Raw genomic sequence first — 25,997 nt, 5'->3', positions numbered from 1 at the left:
CAATTTAGAAAACTCTAGTAATCATAAGTCCAAAATTAGTGGGGTAGTGAAAATTTCCCATCTCTTTTTACCCATTGCATAATTCAATAAGCTCAGCAACAAAAAAGAATCATTAACTCAAGAGGAATGTATCTTATTCCAGTTCCCTCTAGGGCAGTTCAGTAGTTAGTTCCACCCCAGTGAATACTGACTATAGGAAAGAAAGAAACAAACAAAAATGATTTTGTCAACCACATTTACTAGCTCACATAAATATTTGAAAACAAATCCATCTGTGTTCCCTTTCTGTATCCTTGGCACAATTTATCATAGTTCTTAATAAACAAACTACCATCAATATCCATAAGGGGAAAATGAATTTTAAAATATGAAAGAGAGGTTAATAAATAGCCAAATATGTCAACCACTGAAAGGACTACCTATTTTTTTTTTTAAGATTAAGCCACTGATGTGCAACTTTTATTAAAATAAATTTCATCTATAAAAACATAGTAACTTATAACTTGACCTCAGCTTGTTTTGATAGCAGTTGAATTTTTAGGGAAAAACTGCACGACTTCAACTAAAGAACAACTAAAACATTCAGACACAATTTTACACTTCAAAAATTCTATCAATTTCAACAAATAAAGAGTGACCGCATATCAATTTACGTTAGTCCTGTGATCCAGAATACGCTTTCCATTTACAACATTTTTATTCACTCTTCTGTACGGCATGGAATGCTTCTAGTGGGAATTAGTATATAGTCTGTTCTTGATGAAGACAACACTAGACAGATGTTGCCTGATGCCTGGATAATGCTGAATGTGACAAAACCAGCGAGACACATTAAGATATTTCTCCTTTTCTTGAACTGTCAGGTCAACCTAAACAGAGATTAAAAACACACACACAACACAGATATTACATAAGCACAGCTATTAATATCACTTAAGTAGGAGATAGAAATCGAAAAAAACAAAACAAAAATAACCCCCCAACAGTTTACAAAAGCCAACATACTTAGATGGGAGTAAAAGTTTAAGCCACTTGGTAAAGCTGTTCATTTGTTTAATTCTTTCAAGTTTAGTTCAAAACCAGATGTGCTTTCCTAGGAAAATATCAAGTTATCCACAAATGCAAAATTTTCATTAACCCAGGATTTGGAAGCCCAAAAAATATGTGTTTTACTTGATTGAAAAGGAAGAGAATAGCTTCCAAACGACTAAGGTATGGTTCTTTCTCCGATATCTGTTAGCAAACCTAATAAAAGGAAAAGCTTATTGGCATGTAATATACTTAAGGAAACACTATGCAAAATTCAGCTGTACATATAAATGACTGGTGTACATATATGTAGGACCATGGCAGCCTTTCTACTCAGCTCTGAGGAAAAACCCTATTCACGAAGACAATAACCCATTTAATTTTAAGTGGTTATTGCTTAATACCAAAAAGAAGAGCTATTTCTAGTGGCACATAACTCAGATAGAGGAGGCTGAGTAAATACATGAGAACAACAGAACTTCTAAATTCTCTTTGCAATAAAGCTGAACTATACCTTTTAGTGGATATAGCAGTTCACATAATTTACTACCAAGCTATAAGAATATCCAGAGATTTGGTTAGAGAGATGCAATAAAAACTGTAGGTGCCTATCATTTCACTGGGCTCGAATCCCAAAGTCAGTGACTCAAAGACTTTTCTCTAAGACAAATTTTGGAATTATGAGTTATCAGGTAATAAGAAAGCCAGGACAGCAGTAACCCACAGCCATGATCCCATGTTTGGGTAGTGTAGTTCCTTTTCCTGTTGTTAATTCAACACTTACTAACAGACATTGCAAGTTCTGCAATAGAACTGTCAGGAAATGTTTATGCATACTAAAAAACTCAGTCACCCACACAAGTGGTCCAAATCCATCTGCTTGTTTGGAGGCACTTTTAGCGAGATGGACATCCTGTAGCTTTTCAGAATTTAGCATATACTTGAGCCTGCAGGCAAATATTCTGCTAAGTTACCTGACCAACAAAAGTGAAGGATAAATCACTCTAATATGTGGCAATAATTATTACAGAATACAAAATAACATTAACAATAAAATTAAAAGGTAGACAATATTTTCTCAATAAATGTTTAATTAAACTCATACTTGTTGCCTCAGTTTAAATGGTTAGCAGTGAGTCTGTTTCTGTGACATAAAAAATTAAGTTTCAGGTTTTAGTGATACACACTGAAGTCCTACACGCAAGCTACTATTTCAAATTATAAAAATATATTCATCTTGCTAAGGGGGTAAAGGTTGTGCTTACTCATCAGAAAGAGGTTACTATAACACTCACCTACCATATAGTCAATCCGTGGCATAAAAAATTAACACCTTAGTCAAGAAAACTGGCCAAGAATATCCTTTTTATGCAAAATTTAATTTTCATTAAAAGAGAATTCATGGTTTCATATGTAAAGAATTATATTATTCCTGTTAGGTTCTAAATAAAAGCACCTGTCTGGTGCATTTTTATGAGGTACTTAAACAATTATTTGTGGAATAAAATGAGTATCAGTCCACAAATCAAAATTTTTAAAAACTTTGTAAAAGACCTTTTTGTTCTTTTCCAAATCTTTATCATATGTAAACTTCACCAATGACTTCAAAAGAAAATGTAAAAGCTCAATCACTAGTAAACACAGCTGCAAATCTAACAGGAAATGGAGGTGAATTTTCTTACCAAAAATGAATAAAGGAATCAATGAATGAATAAAAGAAATTCAAAATCAACTTCAGCAGACATTTTTGCTGATGGTTAGAGCAAACAGAAGTAACAATAAGTTTGGGTTCCAGTCAAGATGGCGGAATAGATGGTTCCCAGCATCACTCTCTCCCACAAATCAATTTACAACAATAAAAATGTAACATCAGCCAAGCTGGGGCCCCTGGAGCTCAGGGGAAGAGGAGGAGAGACCTATCGAGTTCATGAAGGTGGGAGAAACCATGATGAGAGAAAGAAAAAACTGCTCTGAGCTTTTTGTGCTGCGGCTGTTTTAAGACTGGAGCTGATCAGCGTATAGAGCAGGAGCTGGCAGAAGCTGCAGCTATGCCCTTCAGATGGAGGTACTTGGAGGCTGCAGGGGAGAAGAGGGCCTTGGTGGCCCCCAGGACAACAAAACCACTAATAGGGTTCCTGTGGACCCACGCAGGAGCGAGGAGCCAGAACAACTGAAAAAAGGGAGCCATTCAGAGGCCGGTGAGTCATCACAAGGGCCCGTCCTATGGGAAGTGTTTGGAGCATGGGCGGTGGGGAAGACGGGCCCACTTGGAGAACACTGGGGCACAGCAAGGACAACCCATCTGCCCCCTAATCAGCACAGGACCACTCAGAGGAGACTGGTCGGGAATGCAGAATTGCATGGGGTGCAGTTTGATGAAAAAACTCAGGCGCAGAGTTCCTACAACACAGATCCACCCAGTCTCTGGAAAGCCAAAAGTACCTATAAGATCAACCATTAAACCCTGAGCTGCACAGAAAGCCTTCCCTAGGGAAACAGCAGCAAAGCAGCAATTTAGCTCAACCACACAGCTCAAGTACTGGTTCCCACAGGAAGTTCCCCCATTTTAGAAGTAAGCAAAGGACAAAAAATTAGTTCCAGCCCAGGCACACCACCAGCACCTTGGGGCCAGCCAGGGAACCGGAGGCATGGAGCCAAGGACCAGACCCCCCTCCCACAACCAGACACACCATGCCAGTGCCTCTGGGCCCACCCAGTGGCCTGAGGTATGGATCTGGGGACCGGCCCCCCTCCTACAACCAGGCACACCACGCCAGTGTCTCAGGGCCCACCTGGGGACCCAAGGCATGGAGAAGGGGAACAGACCGCCCTACCACAACCAGGCACACCGTGCCAGCACCTCGGGGCCCACCCGGGGACACAACATGGAGAAGGGGACCAGACTGCCCTACCACAATCAGGCACTCCGTGCCAGTGGCTCAGGGCCTGCCCAGTGAGAGATAAAGAAAAGAAGAGGACATCTCTCTTCACAAAGCCCAATTCAGAGTGACAGAAGCAGCATCTGCTCTATGATAATATTGGGAGACCTGATCACACCTTTCAGCATTGGACAGATCATCTAGTCAACAAATTAACAGAGTAACCATTATTCTTTTAGAAGGAGAGAAGAAATCTAGGGTAATTGGGGGGGCAGGGAGAGAGGGATGGGGAGAGATTGGACAAGGGGCACAAAGAATAATTACAATTGGTAACAATATATATGCTAGTAATATTGATTTAATCAACATATCTCAATGTTGAACCTCCAAAATACGTATTATCAATTTTGATTCAATAAATAAAATAAAATAAAAAAACAAGTAACAATAAGTTTTATTCCAACTTGATTTCATGTCAGCTGAAATACAGATGATTCACATCTGACCTCTTTCTTACAATTTTAAGTCTTTTCAGAGCTCTCTATTTTAAAATGTCTTCACTCAGCCATTTTGTGGGACATTATTTTTCAGAATGAACTAAAATACAGAGTAAAGCATTTCCAAACAATAAAGTGATAGGTATGAACATAACCGGTGCCATTTTAGGCAAGGCCAAGAACAAAATGGCCCTAACCCCCCATTCCCTTTATGAGAAACCTCATGATTTCTGAGAAACAGAAACCCTTTTGCTTCCGCAAGGGTGCAGTTCTCCACCCTGATCTCATAGCTTCCACATTAGCATAATACCCCTCCTTGATTGTATCAGCCAGCCCTTGGTGCCCTATATAAGCTCTCTCACTCCCATACCTGGTACTGTCCTCCATTTTGAGGGCAGCCCCGGCTGCTCTCCATTTTGAGCGCAGCCCCGCAGATTTTTTTCCTTTAATAAAGCTTGATCAGTACCTTCCATTTCAGCTCACTTTCTTTCGTTTTGGTCCCGAAACCCAGGAAGAGTTCTGGCCAAACATTCTTGGACAATCTCCACCTGCGTTGATTGGCCCTCGGCCACCCTTCCCAGACCGGCAGAACCAGGTACCTCCAGGACGCTCTCCTTTTGCCATTTCAGGCCAATGCATTCAACATTGGCCTCAATTCAGGGTGAAGCAGTGAGTCAGTCCTACTTCTATGGGTTCCCTGGACTACTGTCTATGACTACCGTCTACCTGCTATGAAGCCCAGGCACCTGGCCAAGGGAACCCCTCTCATGCCCCCCAGCTATTGGAGGACGCTCCTCTAGCTGGTCGGTGGCTTTTCTCTTGAAAAGAAGGTGCACAGCAAAGAAAACGCTCTTTGTTGGCACTCTTCTTCTACTAGGACTGCCCATTTCCTTTCTCACCCTCTAAATGGGATCCTCACAACCCAAACCTCCACACTCTACGCCTCTGGGCTGTCTCCTGTCCAATTTCCTCCACATACTATGCCTCTGGGCTGTCTATAATCTCTCAGCCTCCAGGGAGACATTAAAACCCCAATGCTTCATTTTCTACTGAAATCAGGATTGGCCTAAGTACAAACTAGACAATGGATCCCAGTGTCCAGAAGATGGCACTCTTGATTTAGATACTCTCCTAGACAACTTTTGTCACTGAAACGGCAAGTCGGAGAGATTCCTTATGTTCAAGCCTTTTTTCTATCTCCAACTACAATCTTTCTCTCTGTCAAAACTGTCCTATGTCTCAAATTCTCCTAGCTCATGTCTGACCTCTCCTTTTGGACTTGGGTCAATCTTTTAATCCATTTTACCACTCTGCTTCCCGACCACCTCCTTACACTCCAGATCCTTCACCAGCCCCTCCACCTTTTCCCTCTCTTCCTCACACCTGGTCTTGAGATGCTCATCCTCAACCACCTAACCCCACTCTTTCTCCCACTTCGTCAGGTGACAACCCCTCCTCAGCTCCGGCTCCTTTATATCCCCCTCTGTGAAGTGGCTGGGATGGAGGGAATTGTCCAAGTCCATGTCCCTTTTAATCTTTCAGACCTTTCCCAAATTGAAAAAATGACTGGGATCCTTACAGTCCGACCCAGACACATATCTATCCCCTGAAGACAGAGAGCAGGTCTGGGTAATGGCCCAACAACAGGCAGGCAAGGTACATGCTCAAAATAACAGGCAGCCTGTGGGAGTCCTTGCCATTCCTCGCACAGACCCAAGTTGGGACTACCAGGCTGGCCAAGGGGACCGGGATCTTTGGCATAACATGATCACACACTTGATTTATGGCCTCCAAAAGGCTACTCACAAGTCAGGCAATTATGACAAGCTTAGAGAAATCACACAAAGATCCACTGAAAATCCTAGCAAATTCCTAACCCGCCTCTCTGAGGTTTTACGTAAATACACACATATAGATCCAAATACCCCAGCAGGCATGGCCCTCTTACACTCTCACTTCATTACCCAATCAGCCCCTGACATTAAAAAAAAACTAAAAAACACTTCAGGATGGTCCAAATATGACCCAACAAGACCTCCTCGATGCAGCTTTCAAGGTTTTTAACAATAGGAAGGAGGAGGAGAAAAAAGACTGTTACAAAAGAGATCAGGCCAAATACCAGCTCCTGGCTAATGCCATCCAAGTTTTACATACTCTAAAGCCAGCTGCCTCTAGGGGCAAGCCACCCAGGAACTGCTTCAAATGCAGTCAACCAGGACACTGGGTACGGGCCTGTAGTAACTCCAGGCTCCCTCCCAGGCCCTGTCCTCACTACAAACAGCCAGGTGACTGGGGGGTCTGACCATTCCACTCGCCAGAGAGGGAATGGCTCAGTCCCCAACCCACAGCCTTTGGCTTCACAGCCATCCCTACCAGAGCTGCTTGGCTTCGCCCAGGAGGAGGACTGACGATGGCCAGGGCCTGAGGCCCCCACAGAGATCACTACACATGAGCCCAGGGTAACTCGCCTTGTAGCAGGTAAGCCGATCTCTTTTGTCATTGATACAGGGGCCACTTACTCTAACCTTCCTGAATATGCAGGACCAACAACCCCATCCTCTATCACAATAGTAGGGGTCATGGAATCAGAATACTGCCCACAGACCACTCAACCCCTTTTCTGCACCTTACATCACACCCAATTCACACACAAATTTTTAATAATGCCTCAATGCCCAGCCCCCTTACTGGGATGGGACATTCTTTTCAAATTCAAAGCTACTCTTACCCTAAACACTTTAACTCCAGCTACAATACTCCTGTTACAGGCCGCCCCCAGACCTGGCCCCTGAGGCTTCCACCTTCCCCTACCCCTCGAATAAGGTTAATCCCATAGTATGGGACACTTCTTCTCCCTTCATTGCTACGCACCATTCCCCTATCCTTGTTAAATTGCAGAACCCTTCTTTGTTCCCTAATGTCCCACAATACCCCATTGCTAACAAACACCTAGTAGGCTTAAAACCCATGATACACAAACTCCTTTCTTAGCATCTCTTATGGCCTACCCACTCGCCTTTTAATACACCCATCCCTCTGGTTATAAAGCTTAACGGCTCATATTGTTTAGTACAGGACTGATCCTGACACACTCCGTTCCCAACAACTTACTTGGACAGTTTTGCCCCAGGGATTTCGGGATAGCCCCCGTTTCTTTGGCCAGGCCTTAGTTCAAGGCTTATCTGAACTTCCCCTAACCTCTAGCACTTTAATACAATATGTGGATGACCTCCTCCTTTGTAGCCCCTCCTATGAGGATTCACAGGCCCACACTGCTGCTCTCCTTAATTTCCTGGCCTCCAGGGGATACTGAGTGTCCCCCAGCAAGGCCCAAATTTCTTCCTCCTCAGTTACCTATTTGGGAGTCCACCTCACCCCATCCCCCCACCCCCGCAACACCAGAGAAATAATGGTGGATTGCAAGAGTTTAATTTCTGAACTCCCTACTCCTACCACAAAGGGTGAAATCCTTTCTTTCTTGGGGCTTGCAGGGTATCTTCACCTATGGATTCCTAACTTTGGCGTGCTAACCACTTTATGAGGCAGCCAAAGGGGATCCTACCATTCCATTAAATCCCACAAAGCCCATTCATTCTCCCTTCCAGTGATTAAAAGCCGTTCTCCTTGCAGCCCCAGGTCTATCCCTCCCAAACCTGTCTCATCCTTTTATCCTATACATCACTGAAACCCAAGGATTGGCAGTCGGGGTTTGGGGACAAGAAGCAGGAGATATTTTCTCCCTGCTTGCATACCTCTCTAAACAACTAGACAGCACAGCCCGGGGATGGGCTCCCTGTTTATGGGCCTTGGTGGCAGCCGCCCTTTACCACAAGAAAGCTCTAAACTAACTTTTGGACAACAAACAGTCAAGACCTTCTCAGCCATAAGGCCAAGTCAATTCTCTCCCCTTCCCCCCTACAATTTATTCACCTGACTTTCATTGAAAGTTCCCAGTTCTCCTTTAAACCTTGTCCTCCCTTAAATCCAGCCACTCTCATCCCAAAACACTCATGACCCTTAGGACACAATTGCATGGAGGTTTCAGACCTTTTTCTCAATCTCTTTCCACACATTTCCCCGCAAGCCCACAGGCCTCAGCCCCTTCGAACTTATGTATGGTAGACCCTTCACTCTCACACCTCTCCCTTCCAGCTCATTGCCTTTAGGCCAGTATCTCCCTACTCTTTCACTCATTAGGGATCTTCTTAGGGAACAGGTCAACCTTCTATTACCTCATCCTTTCTCCACCACCCCCTCAGACTTTAAACTGAGCGTGGGACAGCAAGTGTATATTAAGACCCAAATCCCAAAGCCCCTCTCACTATGTTGGGAAGGGTCTTATACAGTACTTCTCACCACCCCCATGACAGTAAAAGTACTAGGAAAGGCCCTTTGGTATCACTTACCCTTGGTAAAACTAGCACCTGAGACTTTACCCAAAGAATCTGTTAATACCAAGCCAGAGGGGTCCCTCTGCTCAACCCCCAACCCAACACCTCCTTACACTTCATCCATTTTAGGACCCACAAAGCTGAAAATCTCCAGGACCTCCACTCTTCCCCCAATCCCAGAAGGATGATCTTTCCCCCGGCTATTATCCTCTCACTCTTGCAGGCCTGCTTCATGTCCTTCGCACAATAGCTACTCCAAGACTGGTCCCGACGGGTTCACCATCATGGGACATGATAAGTATATGCCACCCCATGTCCCTAACCTCCATTATACTATCTGTTCTAGCACTTGCTACAGGATTGGCCAGTGCTGCCCCAAAGGAGTATAACATTATAGGACGATTTCTCCCGGCACTCCTTTACCTCCTATCAGTAGAATGCTTCTTAGCAATTTCATCGTGGCAATGTACCCTTTAAATTCTTTTGGCTCCCTAACCCTTCACATCTTTCCTGTGTTTTTCCTCCTATCTCAATGCTCCCCCTTACCTGGAACATGGAGGTTCCTGGTCCACAGGGATGATGCAGTCCTCAGCGAATCAGACTGGTCCCTGAGTGACTCATCTGTCTCCCACTTCACAAGAAACTTTTTGGGGTCACCCCCCTCCCTGTCGATGCAGCCCACATCATTTCCACAAACGTCTCTTCACTTTCCTCTAATCTCACCTCAGTGGGGACTGTCAGTGTCGTGCGGGGCCTGCCCACACTCTGCCTTACTAACACCACCAAATGCTACTGTAACTCACCTATTTCCCCCTCCTCACCCATGCCCTAAAACCAGAATATATTTCCTTTGTAAAACTATGTTATCCTGTTGCCTGCCCCTGATGCGATTTCCTGCATATTCATTTGGCTAGTCATGACATCACCATCTAGACAGATGGAGGGATGGTGATGGGACTGGGACTAACTTTGCCCCCCCCCAGGAAGTGTCCCCACTCCCATAGGGCACTAATTGTATCTTTTTTAACTGGGGCAGGGATCCTTCCTGCAACTGGGACTGGCACCAGCGGGCTTTGCTACTGCCTCTCAATTCTACCAAAAACTCTCAGAAGAACTAAGTATAGATAGCATCTCCTTCCTCCAGCAACAGGTCACCTCACTCACGATAGTTGCTTTACAGAACCATCGGGCCCTTGACCTCCTTACGATCCAAAACAACTTAAACCATTTAAAGGCAAGTATTGATCACCAATGCAAAGGGTTACAAACAAACATACCTTGGGGGTGGACCCAGTCACTGAACCCTTGGGCCCTGGCATATGCCCCTATCAGGACCCCTAACTGTGCTGGGACTCATCCTACCCTTTGGTCCCTGTCTCTTTTGGTGTTTCTCTAACTTCTTGCAGGAATGTACACAGGCTTTCACCAACCAAAAGGTCGCCAAATTGTTTCCGCGAAGAGGATATCAGCCCCTCAGAATCAGCAACCCTTCCCTGGAAGAATACAACCTTCCCGCACGAAACCAATACCCCGCCACTTAATTGTTTTACCCACCAACATATATCTTTTATTTTATCCATATCTTCGCCCATCTCCAGCAGGAAGTACCTTCAGGAGAATGAGACCTTCGCCCCTTTTCCCTTCTCCTTATACTTAAAAAGTGGGAATGGTAGGTTCTGAACATAACCAGTGCCATTTTAGGCAAGGCCAAGCGCACAAATAGGCCCCAACCCCTCCCGCTTCCCTTTATGAGAAACCTCATGATTTCTGAGAAACAGAAACTCTTTTGCTTCCGCAAGGGCACAGTTTTCCACCCTGGTGGCATAGCTTCCGCATTAGCATAATGCCCCTCCTTGATTGTATCAGCCAGCCCTTGGCACCCTATATAAGCTCTCTCACCCCCACACCTGGTGCTACCTTCCATATGGAGGACAGTCCCGGCTACTCTCCATTTTGAGTGCAGCCTGGCAGATTTTTTTTTCTTTAATAAAGCTTGATTGGTACCCGGTGTTTTGGCTCACTTTCTTTATAAAGTAGTAATGATTTTTTGATCTACGTTCAAGTTGTTTACCCAGATTTTGAACCAGGTAAAAATGACAATGTATATTTATATTTCAGAACAGCATTTGCTACACCAGAGGACTAGCATATGTTGCTACCAGGCCTATTACTTAAAACAAGAGTAATAACAACATACAACACACAGCAAAATAAATATTCTCCAACTTAAAAATTTCACATTTGGAGTATCTAGTATAAGATTACGAACAGACCCACAGTACAAAAGAATTTTTATCCCAAGAACTTCTAAAGCTTCTAGCATTTCTAATTTATTCCAACAATTTTTAACTAAATGATCTATCTGACAATGTTTTTAGATGATCTATTTTAGAGAAGGTAAATTTATTCATTTTCCCCCAGAAAATTTTGCCAGAGACACACAGAGCTCTTCCCAAAGGATTAGGTTACCATTCTAACCTCCTTTTACAGTTAAAATTTTGGAACTTGTCCCTGTGAGTCTGAGAAAATTATGACTGACCTCGATTTGTTACCTCTGCTACTTTTTTGGTAGACATTCTCTGTAGAAACGTACTGTAAACAAATGAACAAAACAACAGATTTTTCCCCTCAACAAATTTACAGTTTTTTAGAATGTTTTGATGGACCCCCTAGGCTCTTTCACTTGTAACATTGGTTTTCCATTGTCCCTTTCTAGCCAGCTAATGTTTTTTCCTTTCTTGCAACAGGAAACACAATGCAATGGTTCTATTTACCGTTTCCTGCTTCTTATTGGTCTACACGCCAGTGTGTCTATACTGGTGCTTGCCTCTTCCTACACCTAATCATTCCTTTTTATTTATATTGGCACTCTATAATTACTTTGAATTTTATTTTATTGTTATTACTTTGAACTTTAAAGCCAAACAGATAATATTCCAAATCACTAATTTTCCATGAAGACATGTGAGAAACACCTGGAGTGACCCATTCCAGACCAGGGTAACATGCTGGTGTGCTGCCTTTCCAACTGGCACCAAGTTGTATAGCCAATGTTCCTGGACTTTTTTACAACTGTTTCTCTTACTTTTCCTTTCCTTCTAAAAGTACCATATACTTCCACTGGTGTTCCAAACTTCAGAACAAATGTATTTCGGTTGATAACAATCTTATAGTCAAGTAGCACATAAAATTACAAAGGATTTTAATAATCTTGAGTAACAGTCTGTTCACAGGGACTACTATCTACTGGTGAAATCACTTTAAGAAAGCAGTGAGTCACTGGTGTTACAATAAACAGCCACATTAATGGGCAGTTTAACAATGGAAGCACAACACAATATTCTTCAAAGGGAATTGAGATAGACCAGATCGTATAATTAGAATAACTCAGTCATAACTAATACTGGGCTCACATTGAAACAAAATACAATGGGATTATCTGATGACTCTAGGGTTCTTTGACTGTTTTACACACTGTGATGATTACATATTACATATTTAACAATGTGAATAAATAAATGAAGGAATATATGAGGGTAAAAATGAATACACTGCTAAAGCCAACAAAGCACAAGAACCTGATGAATATGAATAGGTAGCTAATCTCAACTTCACATCTACCCTACTTGAATTTAATACCTAGCAATCATTTTTTCCTCATCTGTGCATATTTTTACCCAACTTAGCACGGATGTCATTTAATACCACAGAACAATTCTGTCATTGTGTAGGTTTTAGGCTGTGAGGCCTGTTCCTTAAGAAGGTGTTTATTTCTCTGATTTACCCTGCTTGCACTTGGACAAGGGTGGGAGAGATGTTTTGACTCATGGTATGAAATCAAAGGATTGGTCAACAGAGTGATTTACATATTACTCCACTCAATTCTATTTTGAAAAAGATAAGCATAATATCTCTAATCATAATATCCTAGTCACTCTATATAAAGAGGATATACATTCCAAAATAGAAGCTAATCTTCATTACCATCTTTTTTTAATCAGATGGGATACTCTCCTTCTTAATGACAGTACGCTGCTATAGGAAGCCAGATCCTGTGAGTCCTGACAGACATTCACTAGCCTGTTGGCAGTCATCACACACAGGATTACAGATGATATTTCTCCTAATATTAAGCTTAGAAAGTTAGATAATGTCAAAACATACATCACATTTGTGTTTTAAAAATGCCAACAAGTTTGTTACTGTTGTTTTCAGATATAAATTGTTCTTGAACCTCCCTGTAAGGTAGCCATGCTAGTAGCAGCATAGTCTCTTTCAAATCAAGTGACAAACTCCTCCAAGTTGAAAGACTGTAGGTTTGCCACCAGGAGAGAAATGCTTAGATACCTTAACAACAAATCCTCTTGACCTTGGAGGCTTTTTTCATTTTGAAATGAGGTTAAGTTTTGCCATATCATCATTCTAAATTCAAAAAGCTACTAAAATACATTGAACCTAAAATAGAATAAAGAGAGGCTGGTATGATCAATATACTTCAGCTCCAATTAAACTTTCTTCACATTTAACTAAAATTACTTTGATTTAATTATACTGAAGTGTATAACTAAAGATTACACTTTCACTATAAAGATATCGAACCTAAAATAGGAACTATAAATAGGTCCAGATTGTTAAATATTGCTCATCTCAATAAGCATTCATCTGCACAAGCCTCTGTGCTAAGAGCCCTGAGAGGACAAAGAGAATATGACATGAACCTCCCCAAGCCTCCTTATTTTGTTAAAAATTGAGTCATATTCCTTATGAGTATGGGGAATACGCATCCCACTTCAATCCTGTTGTTCCAGAATAATTATTAATAGGCCTCCTTTCACAGTCAAAGGTGTTGTTTTGGTTGAGGAATCATACGGTCATCCTACTTACAAGCAATATTTGTAGTCAAACTTATCACAAGCTTTCTAAAGCAATTAAAATTCCCTTGGATAATCAAGGCTATCTGAATTCTGCAGATATTTTTCTGACAATTTCATTATTCTACATCCCACTTTATCTTCCTCCTTAAATGATCACATAATTTTCCGACCAGAAATTAGCACTGGATGCCATTTTCTCTAATTTTTAAATTGTTTTCATGTAAAATCTTATTTCTTCAATGAGATTAACAGTTTTTTGAAAATAGAGTTTTATATTTCTTTTGTGCCCCCTCAAGTATAATACAGTAGGCACATGTTGTAGATTCTCAATAAGTCCTCTTAAATTTATAGTAATAGACAGTTTAATACTAAGTTAAGGATCATACTAGGCCATTACAATAATAATGTATAACTTAACATAATCACTTAGGGATCTTTGAAGAACAATTCTTAATGAAATCAAAGAAATCTAAATTGAGGGATGACAGCTTGAATGAGGGACTAAAAATAACTGTATTATACATTATTATGATATTTTACAAAGGGCTTCCTCACTCATTAAAACACTTGACTCAGAAGACCTAGTTTGTCTTGGCTCTCCAAAAAACTGAGCTCTGTTCCTTTGCATAAATTACTCAATCTTCCTAAGCATTAGTTTCCTTCTCTGTAAAAAAAAAAAAAGGATAATAACACTAGTCCTATCTCCTTCATAATTATAAGGTATAATGAGAAAATATACATTAAACTCCTTGAAAAGTATACAGAAATATGTTTAAAAAATGTATTCAATGTTTATGGAGGGCCGACTATCCACATGCCAGAAGATCTGTCAAAAAGTGGTATTACAGATATGAACTGACAGTGTCTCTCACTAAGCAACTTATAATTTAGAGAAAGAAATGTTCACAGGAGAGTGATAGAACAGAGAGAAACAAGGTAGAACTGAGGTAACTTATGAGGTACAAATAGAAACAGAGGAAGGAGTACTACAAAGTGCTTTAGGAGCCCAAAAGGGCTTCAACAAAGGACTTAGTGCTGGAACTGAGACACACCTGATGAAACACAAATAAATTTGGAAGGAAGATAGGGCTGGGACCAGGGAGCAAAAGAGAACATCAACGCAAGGACAATGAGTAGGAAGAGCCCAGTGTCCAGCAGACTCCAGAGAGTATGTTATGTCTGAACGAAAGTGACAGGAACGAGGCTAGCAAGGGAGGCAGGAGGCATGTGCAGAAGGGTCCCTCATGCTATCAAATTTTACTCTGCAGGGAATAAGGAGCTACTTAACTCTTTTGAGAAAGAAAAAAGACATGACCATGAGAAAGACTGTTCCAATGGCATCTTCTGTAGAAGGACTGTAAGAGACAAGACTGGTGGCAGGAGCTCAGACAGAAGATGATGAATTCTTGAACTAGGGCAATGCCATTTGAGGTCGTAGGGAGAGAGGCATGTGAGGGGCATCCAGGCAGTGGAAACATCAGGACCTGACTGACTGGATTCACGAGGTACAGAACACAGAAAAATGTACGGGTTCTTTTTTTCCACAGGGGGAGGGAGAATGGGTGATGGAATGATGGGGGCTGAGACAAGTTTTTAGGTAGAGAGAGAGAGATAAGAAAACACAAATTCTGGAGTGAAACTGCCTGGATTCTGGACCCGATTCTGCCAATTACTTGGGTGACCTTAAAGAAGATATTTGATGGCCTATGTCTCAGTTACCTCATTTGTAAAATGGGGCTGATAATAATAGCGCTTACCCCATAAGGCTGTTACAAGGATTTAATGTGTCAACATATATACAGCATAAAGAACAGTGCCTGCAACATCTTGAGTGCCATACTTAAGTCACAATGTAAAATAAAGAGATTGACCAGACAGATAGAGGGGAAAAATGGAGATAATGAGATAGAAAGGAAATAAAATTTGAGACAAGATCCAGAAATGGGACAAGAGATGGAAAGAGAATTGAGGTAAGAAGCCAGATGACTGAATTAGCCTAGGAAAAAAGCAAGGTGATCCTTTCTGAGACAAGAAAAAGGAGACAAGATGGATGAGGACATGCTACCAGGCAGGCTGGAAGATGAGGAGATCTCCATTGTTCAGCTGCAGGAAGAAGGAAGACTCTGTGGTAATGACTGAAAATAAAGGGTAGTGGAGAGGGATGGGGCTTGAGGAAGGGGGGTAAAGATGTCAACGTATCCCCGGAAGGCAGGAAAGGGCTGATCAGTACTAGAGCCGAAGTGAAACTGCGCAGTACGTATTTGTAGTGGCATCAATCTGTAGCTTTGTGATTTCTCCAATAGAGCTCAGCTTGGTTATAGGAAGGAAGACACTTATTTGGACAAGCCATGAGTGAGGGACTTATAAAGAAAGAGTGGTGACTGTACAACAGAGCAAAGGAGCTGAAGATGTTAATGAAAGGATGCAGTCAAAGTCATGCAAAAGGAAGTCTAGGGTGAGTGGGGAAAATAGTATATAAGTTTGAAAAAAGGGGAGGAATCAAATTATAACAGATAAAGATGGGATTAGGGGGTATGAGATTAAAGTATCTAGGATAAGAGGTTGCACAGAAGATGGGGTAGTAGAATTTATATTAAGAAGTGGATTGTACAAAGATGGGGTCCACATGAAGTCCAAAGGTGGCAAGAGAAGTGGCTGTTGAGGAAGAGCAGAAGCAAAGATCGAGAGTCAAGCAGGTTAGGGAACAAGAGAACCTAGGTTAGATGGATACATGGAAGGAATTTTTGCATAAGATACCTTGTATAATTTTGTATAAAATGAATCCCTTTCATTTTTACTTGACATGTTGAAAATGCAAATTTGATTTAAATTCAAGACAAATTTTAAAAATCATTCTTAATATTAGAGGAAAAAAGCCAGTAAGTATTCAAATACTCACTACAAATCGATGAAGTCCATAGTACAATAGGATATCAGCTAAGGTAAAGTTATATCCTGTAAGGTAGACTTTATCTTCAAGATATGAATTAAGATCCTAGAGGAAAACAGATAAATAGAACTTTTTAAAAAAACAAACGTATAAAATATTTTTTAAAATTGATGCTAACTACCATATCATATGACTTAAAACATTTAGAAGGCTATTAGAAAACAAAATACTGACATTTAATTTAATAAATTTAATCTTTGACATTAATAAAAGATTGTTCAAAAGCACAAATAAGGGCCAGCCCGTGGCTCACTCAGGAGAGTGTGGTGCTGATAACACCAAGGCCATGGGTTCGGATCCTATATAAGGATGTCCGGTTGGCTCACTGGCTGAGCGTGGTGCTGACAACACCAAGCCAAGGGTAGAGATCCCCTTACCGGTCACCTTTAAAAAAAAAAAAAAAAAAAAAAAAAGCACAAATAATATGCCAATCGCCTCTTTGTAAAAAATAAAAGATAAACAATAATCTTATTTTATTTTAGAAAAATAAGAAAAGATTAGAAAATATTAGACATTAGAAAGTGCCATCTATACTCATTTCAAAAGACTCCAGTTTTTTGTTTGTGGGAATATTTTGCAAATCATGCTCATGTTAGATTTATTTTTTCCATTAAAATACAAAAGGCTCTCAACAGTTTCTACTTCAGAGAATTTTAAGTTACTAGTTTGTTGCATTTTTTATACATATTTTAAGAATTTAAATTCTGATATAATACATATAACACAATATTTACCATCTTAACCATTTTTAAGTATACACTTCAGGAAAGGTTAAGGATATTTACATTGTTGTGCGACCAATCTCAGGAATTTTTTCATCTTGTAAAACTAAAACTCCATACCCATTAAACAACTCCCCATTTCTCTCTCCCTCCAGGCCCTGGCAACCATCATTCTACTTCTACTGCCAGTGTTTTTAATGTCAAATCCAAGAAATTATTGCCAAATCCAATGACATAAAGTTTTCCCACTATATTTTCTTCTAAGAGTTTCATAGTTTTAGGTCTTATAATTATGCCTTTGATCCATTTTGAGTTAATTGTTGAATATGGTATACAGTAAGGGTCCAACTTCATTCTTTTGCACGTAGATATCCAGTTTTCCCAATACTTTATAGACTCCAGTTTTAAATACCATTTAAAGCTACAGAAAGTTCTCTGTCATTCGTTGTCCAGACAAAAACCACTAAGTTTTAAAAGGTAATATTAATTAAGTGTATACAAAAAAAACCTCACTTTATTTAAATCATTACAAAATAACATATTAGTAAGTACTGAGCTCCCTAAATAGCCAATAGGCACTTTTGAAAAGAATAAAGTTTAAAAAGCACTTGTTAAAAAATAAAAGTCTCAAAAGTTCCTAATCTAAATTAGAAGTATTATCTGACAGACCAGCGTGAATACATCAGTTTCCTGAGAAAGGAAAATATTTAGATAAAAATACTGTATGAATACTTTTGGCCTCTCTCAAATTTAAAATATACTTTAGCAGAACAGAAATTTACATTAAATTACATTCAAATTAAATGAGACAAAAATTCATATAACCTAAGTGGAAGGTTTTATAAATAAGTTACATGAACTATTATTAGATATTCTCAGAGGCTCCTCTGAAGATTAGTTACAAAACACTGTCCAGTGGTCAAGAGCAATTATTCTGGAAGAATTCCTTAAACTGTACAGAAAGCATTTTGTTTTGATTCTCAAATCACATCTGTCTTAATCTGTCTGGGATGTTATAACAAAGTACCATAGACTGGGAGGTTCATAAACAACAGAAATATACTTTTCACAGTGCTGGAGGCTGGAAATCTAAGATCAAGGCTCTGGCAGATTCCGTGTCTGGAGAGGGTCCACTTCCTGATTCAGGAAGTCTTTTCCCCGTAACCTCACATGGTGGAAAGGGTGAGGGGTCTCTCTCAGGCCTCTTTTATAAAGGCGCTAATCCTTATCATAAGAGATCATGATCTAATCACCTCCCAAGGCCCCACCTCCTAATACCATCACCTTGGGGGTTAGGATTTCAACATATGAATTTTGGGGGACACAAACATTCAGACCATAGCAACATTCTAAAGTGTCTGGCACAGGTGGTTCAGTAATCAGTAAATGTTTGCTGAATTGAGTTTAATCTCTTTGAGTTTGCCCACATTTTCATTTAAAGACAGTACTTTTCCAAATGGTATATGAAAATAGATTCCTAGGTGAGGTACGGATGAGGACATAAATGTGGACACAAATGAGGAGTCAGCTATAGAAGAATCAAAATAAAATCTGGGTGGGAGAGCAGAATGTATTGATATATAGGGGCTACCACTTAAATTCTATGGTAATCTGTTGAATGGAGATAGTTTCTCTTCAAATATCTTCAAATAATCAACTTTGATAAAGTATAAAAATAAATATATCTTCATTTAATTTTAAAAAGCATTTAAAGAATGATCTGAACAATAATTTAATACTGTTTTGTACAGTATATTTTTTCTAAAAATAAAATCTCTATCTACATTTTAGTTACAGACTCTTAAAAATGTAGTTTCTATAAATGAGGATAAGGTAATACTTTCTTGACTAGTGATATAAAGAAAATTATTTTTACCAAAAGAGAGAATTTCACACATTCGAAATATTCACAGAAGAGAACTAATGCCTGATGTTCATTGCTTCTTTTTAAAAAAGTCTTTCTGATTGACAAACTTATTAAAATATTTCCCCCTAGAGTTCCACCTGATTTTTCCTTTTTCTTCCAACTATCTCCAATTAAACTTTTTAATAATATAGAGAAGCTGAAAAAGCATTATAATAAATAACTACAAACTTCTGTGTGGATTCAACAAATGCTAGTGTTTTGCAATGCCTACTTTTGAAATTACATGCTATCTTGCTTGTGAGGCATTTCACTTAGAATTGTGGTTTTAACACTGAAACGGAACTTTGTCGAGTAAGAAATTGACCCTTTCATTAGACTGTAAGAGCTAAGAATTCAAAAAAGATATATAGCCCAGTATAAACATGAGCAAAAAAATACATATAAGTAAATTTTTTAAAATAATGAAAATGGCTAAAAAATGCTATGAAAAAATGGCATACCATTAATGTTATGAAAAAAAGTAAAGGAAATCATTTTTTGATTTACTTGTTTTGGCAATGAAATTGGGGTGGTGAAGGAGAAAAGGGTACCTATGTTAGTTTTGTGGATGAGGCCATTCTCATACACTGCTATACTACAATATACTTTTCTGGAGACAAATGAGTAATGTTTAGCTTTTGGCCTAGCAACTTCCCTTTTAGAAACTTAGCCTAAGGAAACAAATGGGAATGTGTCCAAATATTTAGCAACAACCTAGTAACTGCACAGGGTTACACAACTTAAATTGTGGTACAACTATATGATGGAACATTAACAGGTCATCAAAAGGTCATCGTAAGTGACTTATTTATTCACATGAAAATATATTCACAACACACTGTCAGTGATCATAAAAAAAAGGTCACCATGTCCAGTAGGTGCCCATTTTTTAAATGCAATACACACACACTCGTATACATGAAAAGAAAAAAGGCATGGAAAGAACACAAAAATAGTTTAATAAATATTCGATGACTAAACGTAAACATTATTAACAGTTCTCTCTTGATGGTAGGATGACGGATGTTTCGAATATCTTCCATTTGCTTATCTGTATTTCTTAAATTTCTATCATAAATATTTACTGCCTTTAAAATAAATACACTGTTAAAATAGGAAAACAGAAAACAACCCTTTTCTCATCAGCACTCGTATGGCCAAAAGTCACATTTCAGTTCATTCTATTACATTTGTCTCTCCCACTAGTCAGAGTTCTGCAAGGATGAAACTATCTAACACATCCCAGCCCTAGGAACTGTATCTGGTGCACTGTAGGTGCTTATCACATAGACGCAAATAGGCAAACTGAGGAAGAGTAAGGAAGACAGCCCAGATCACCCAGCTCCACAGACATTACATTTAAGGAATGGTGACATCTTAAGTCAGAGTCTCCCAATTAAATGTCTACATATCTCACATTTAATACTGGTGGAGTTCCTCTCTTCTTCTACGTGTCTAACGCCAAATCCATTAATACAAATTTTAAACCTATAAACCCAATTCGTTGAAATCCTGTTCATCTTAGTTTACTACTACCCTTTCCTTTGGAAAGTTATAAAAGATGGTTATATTATATTCACTTTTTATTTGCCTGAAATCCCACATTCGCTTAAAGGGAGACACGCCTGCTTCCCTCTGGTAATGCTGCAGAGAGCGGCAGGGGGCACAAGGGCGGGCCCTGAGAGTGATAAGCGTAGGAATTAGGAATGAAGGTTGATCAGGAAAGGCCTGTAATGGAACAAGGCCCGAAATGTACTTTCTACCTGATCTCTTGATGGCATCTATCAAGAATATAGTTTAAAACATTTTCCCCAAAGTGAGAAAGGAAAAACTTTCCTGTACAACTTATACTGCCATTATACAAAAATGGAAATAAAATTAAGGAACAGAGGGATTCCTGCAATGATATGTGGCAGTCTGGATGATCTCTCAGGTTCCTTCAAATTTTAAGCTTTTAAAAAATAAAATTTAAAAATCTGCTTTATTTTTATATAAATAAATTAACAAAAAAAACCTTCATTTTAAATGTTTTTCATTCTTTGTGTCTCTGGAGCCATATCCAGTTTATATTTATACCCACAGATTCTTTAATTTGATGCCTTTGGAAAGAAAAGACAAATTTTAAAGCAATGATTCTCAAGGGAGGAAAAGGTGGGATTTCTTAGATTAACTGAACAGATTTTTCGAACCATAACCCTCAAAGACTCTGATTTCCTCTTGCCTCCAAGAAAGTACTTATTCCTTAGGTAATCAGGACTGCTGAGTGAGGGAAACAGATATTTAAGCATCACGTTAAAAAAAAAAAAAAAAAAGTCATACAAACTACACTTACTGACTGTGACAAGAGTTATGAAGGAAAAGCACAGGGTGCTATGATTGCTTATCGAACAAGGAAACTCATCTGGCTGAGAGGGATGTGGTCAAGGAAGTCTCTGAGACAGGGGTGTCTAAGCTGAGATGGGGAGGGGGAGGGTTGGGAGACAGCCAGAATCTGTTCCAGGCAGAGGTAATGACAGGTTCAAGTTACCCCGAGGAAAAGGAAACAGGTAAAGAAGGCCTATAATAGCTGCAACTTTTGAATCCCAGGGAAAAGAGATTTCTTTTTAATAGTCGATGCATTTCAGCCTATAAAGAGAAGTCACGATACCTTCAACAGAGCGTGGATGTCATCTTTATGGGAGTGTCTGTCTACTCGAGTGACCCTGTACTCTAACCATTGCTGAACGATTGCTTTTTCTTCTGCAGTACTCCCCAGCAAATATTCTTTGTTGGCTTGCTTGACTAGATGAGATGCTATAGTAGTCAATCCTGTTAGACTTGGACCATTGTTTGTTTGAAGAACAGGAATCTTAAAAAGAAAAAAAGTCCTTCAGATAAATTTAAAAAACAAAGACCATGATGAATATAATTTCTAAGTAATCGCTAAATTCCTCAACTATTTTTTCAAATACTCTAAGATTCTACTCTAAGATACTAAATTACATTCAAATAAAAGTCAGGATAATATCAGTTATATAATTAATTTGATAACAGATGCTTGACGAAATTCGTAATAACGCTGCAAAAATCAGTATGTTACTACAATAATTTATAACTATGTACAATATTAGAAAATGGAAATCCTAATAATACTGTATTAATTTCAATCAAGATTACCTATGCCCTATTTTAGCTAGGTGAACATACTTAAAATACACCTGACTTCTTTTTGTTTCCCCTAGTACGGCAGCAATACAAAGGTTCAGATTTACTTGTTTATAAGAAATTGCCAATTAATTTAAACTTTTTTATGCACAACTAAGCACAAAGCATTATGCAAAATTTAAAAGAAAATAGAAAGTATCATCCAATGGGAAGACTGACCAAACAAAAATAACAAATACACAATATAAACAACCCAAGCTAAAGAAAAAAGAATATTTTCTTGGGAAGACTGCTGCTTTTTTCAGCCACAAAACATTATCTTGTCCTCTATAGTGATTTACACTTTGCAGGACACTTTCATACTCATATATCTGTCAAAAGGACTCAGTGAAATACACAGGCAGATTAACATTTTACAGATACACATCCAAAGACTACCTCCTAAAAGGTACAGGTAACTAAAGGTAATTTCCACTTCCCATTCACTATTTAGCTCCTTAAATTCTCATTTTTCCCTCCATATTCAAATAAAACACAACCTCTAAGATCTCCAATAAACTGCCTTTAAAAAAACGCACTGAAAGAAAACAATATGAAACCCTCTGGGAATGGTGGTTATGTTCTATTCCTTGCTTGGTGGTTACCTGCGTGTGTTTCTTTGTGGTAACCATTAATATTTGTGCACTTTTCTAAATGTACATTATACTTTAAAAAAAAAAAAAAGAAATAAAATAACTCACGGTCACTGAGTGTGTGTGGGGGGGGGAGATAACTCTAAAAAAATTATTAGTAAAAATAAATTATCCACAACCCCACCGTGCTAACTCAAAAAAATTCCTAGTTACCTTCTCATGTAATCATTATATCTTCTAAAATAAGGTAAGTAATCGTGTCCGCATTTCACAGGTAAAGAACCAAGGTCACACACTTTGTAATGGCAGAGTCGGGGTTTAAATAAAGAACTATTGGCTCAAAAGTCCATTCTTTTTCCTTTGTATAGACTAAAGAATACAAATCTTATGCAGTTACATTCATGAGACACATACTATTTTCACATTCATCTTAGGGTTCCATAAGTCTTTGAAGTAATCACTTTTAATGGCTGAATAAGTGTTGATATATCATAATTTAATGAACCATTCTCCTAGAGCTGGCTCTCTGGACTGTTTTCAATTTATAATTATTATGGGCAATGTTGCAGAGAATGCCTTATTGCTAGCTTACTGCTGTTAGCTGTCTTCCCCCAAAATGGCTGAATCTTAGCACATACCCCCATCCTTTTCCCCATACACATAAACAGAAACTTTCTGTAGCTGCCCACCACTAAAATGTTTTAATTAAAATAAAATTTAATAACCACACTCTGAACTCTAAAGCTCTCACAGTTGGGCCTCAAATTATAATTTTGGGTTCACCTTGCATTGCATCAGTCCTCATTTTGGTTTACTAATGCCCTATCTTTCTCAATATATTGGTTTTACACATCTTCCACAATTTACTGGTTTTACACATCTCTCAAAGACCAATCCCTTATATACCAGCTTTTTCATGAAGCTTATACACCCATTTTTATAGTCAGAGTTAACACTCCTCAACGATATTTCCCTCCATCCGTAAATATTCTATTGTCCTTTAAATTAACTGCTGATGATTATTCCTTATACTGGATAATAGGCTCCGAAGGCAAGATTCATGTTGGTAATGTTCCCTAAAAAATGTAAACCACACTAGGGAGTAACGGCTGAAGGTAAGGAATCAGCATGGGGTGTAAGAAAACTACAATTTAAGTGATTCATTTTCAGAAATAATTCAGGCCGGCCTGAAAGTCGTGTGACTGGTTCAGCCCATTCCTGGGGGGGTCCCTGAATAGATAAAGTTCTCCTTGACACGCTAATGAGTTACTAGCCCTTAATTGTTTACTTCAAATGGATAAAGTTGTCCTTGAGATGGTAATGAGTTAACAGCCCTTTATTGTTCTCTTCATTTCCTAATGTTTCTCCTTTCACAGGGTTTTGGGTGGGCCTTTTTCATGGGCTTGTCCTGAGCCCTCAGACAAAGAAATTTCCTACCAGGGGGTAGTAAATTGGGGTACTCTTAGACGTCATCCGGGAAGATTGTGCACCCCAACCAATGAAGAGGTGGGGCAGGGACTTGCGCACTAGGAAATAAATTGCTTGCTACAGCCCTTTAACATGTGCCTGCCCGTCAGACACCCGAACCTTGCAAGGCCGTAATTAAAGTCTTGCTTCGCTGTACTTCGTGTGTCTTCGTGTCCATCCCTTGGCCTTGGACGGGTGAGGGTGTTTCTCTCGTGGGGGCAGAAGAAAAAGCAAAAGCAGGCCACTCTGGCTCCAGTGCCAAAACTGCCACCAATTGGAGGGCAGATCTTAGGCAAGTCACCTAACCTTTCTAGGCATGAGTAAAAACTACAATCCTGCTACTTTCGAGACAAGATTTTAACACGGACCAAATGAAGAGCTGAAAAAAGACAAAAATAACGTCACCTGGAAAAAATCTCGACCTGGCCAAAAAAAAAAAAAAAAAAAAAAAAATTACATCCAAAGTAGTCTTCCCACAACCATTTTCCTCTTAATGCACGCTCTCCATGCCAAAAAACATATCTTAATAAAATACAAATGACCTCACCAGTCAATCTCATATGGTGTAACCTTCCCGCATCCTCTGCCCGTCACACACTGAACTTGGTATCACAAGGCCTCAGAAAAGCCTCCCCTGAATCCCCCAGATTGGGCCAAGACCCATTCTGTGTGCTTTCCAACCATCCACACGTCAACGCTGCACTTTTCACTATTGTTGTTTAAACAGCTGCAACGTTTGTCCACCCTTTCAAAAAGCAAGCTTCCTGAGGGGAGGGAGTGCGTCCGCCTTAATCACCGCCGCCTTCCCCGGGCCCAGCACAGCGCTACCCGGCCCCCTGTCAGCTCTCACCGAGTCGTTGCGTAGCAACTGAATGAAAGGTGCAATTATGGTAAATACAGGCACTGACCACAAACGCGGGGCCTCCAGGTTGGTCTACCTAAGGGCTCTTCGAGGGGCCTCCCGCAATTGGTTTCGTTTCCCCAGAACCGGATCTCCCGGGAGGTAAAGTTCGTGCCTAGCCCGACCTGCGCAGTTTCCTCCTCCCTGCAGGGGCCAGGGCCGCGGGAGCCCAGGTCACGGCGCGCCAGCCGGCCCGCGGCGCAGACACGTGGGGAGCCGGGGCGCCGCATCCTCACTCCGCCTGCCGCTCCTGTCAGGACTCAGCAGGCCCCGCTCCCGTCCACCTCTTCCCCTCCGCGCCGCCTGTGCTTCTCACCTGCCTGTCGCCCTGAGCGCTGTATTTATTCCCCTTACTCAGCCCCAGAGACTTCTCCAGCAGCGTCAACTCGGCGGCCGCCGCCATCTTCCGGCCCGAGCTCCTGTCAGGGGCGGAACCTGGATGGCAAGGACCCCCGCATTGGCGGGGAGAGAAATCCCACCTCTGCAAACGTCACCGGCGATTGGCTGACGGAGGGGGGCGTGAGGGCGTGCCTAGGCGCAGGGGCGGAGCCAAAGGAAGGGGCGAGGCCCAGGGAGGGGCGTGGGACAGGTGCAGAGGTGATGGC

General features: G+C 40.2%; 1 protein-coding gene across 2 annotated transcripts; it reads right to left on the bottom strand.

Annotated features, from left to right (window-relative positions):
* Positions 1-218: 218 nt before the first annotated feature.
* On the bottom strand, positions 219-25,808 carry EEF1E1 (eukaryotic translation elongation factor 1 epsilon 1). 2 transcript variants are annotated; one of them, XM_063096935.1, is made up of 4 exons: positions 25,709-25,808; positions 21,896-22,096; positions 16,570-16,665; positions 219-869 (listed from the first exon to the last, which is right to left on the bottom strand). In XM_063096935.1, exons 1-4 carry the CDS (start codon positions 25,793-25,795, stop codon positions 729-731), a joined length of 525 nt encoding a protein of 174 aa, XP_062953005.1. In that variant the 5' UTR covers positions 25,796-25,808; the 3' UTR covers positions 219-728. The 2 variants fall into 2 exon arrangements, with proteins under 2 accessions (XP_062953005.1, XP_062953006.1); XM_063096936.1 differs by lacking the exon at positions 16,570-16,665.
* Positions 25,809-25,997: the final 189 nt, after the last annotated feature.

The sequence above is a fragment of the Cynocephalus volans genome, chromosome 5, assembly GCF_027409185.1.
Source record: "Cynocephalus volans isolate mCynVol1 chromosome 5, mCynVol1.pri, whole genome shotgun sequence".
NCBI lineage: Eukaryota > Metazoa > Chordata > Mammalia > Dermoptera > Cynocephalidae > Cynocephalus > Cynocephalus volans.
The sequence above is the reverse complement of the archived record's forward strand: the minus strand, read 5'-3'. Positions and strand labels throughout refer to the sequence as shown.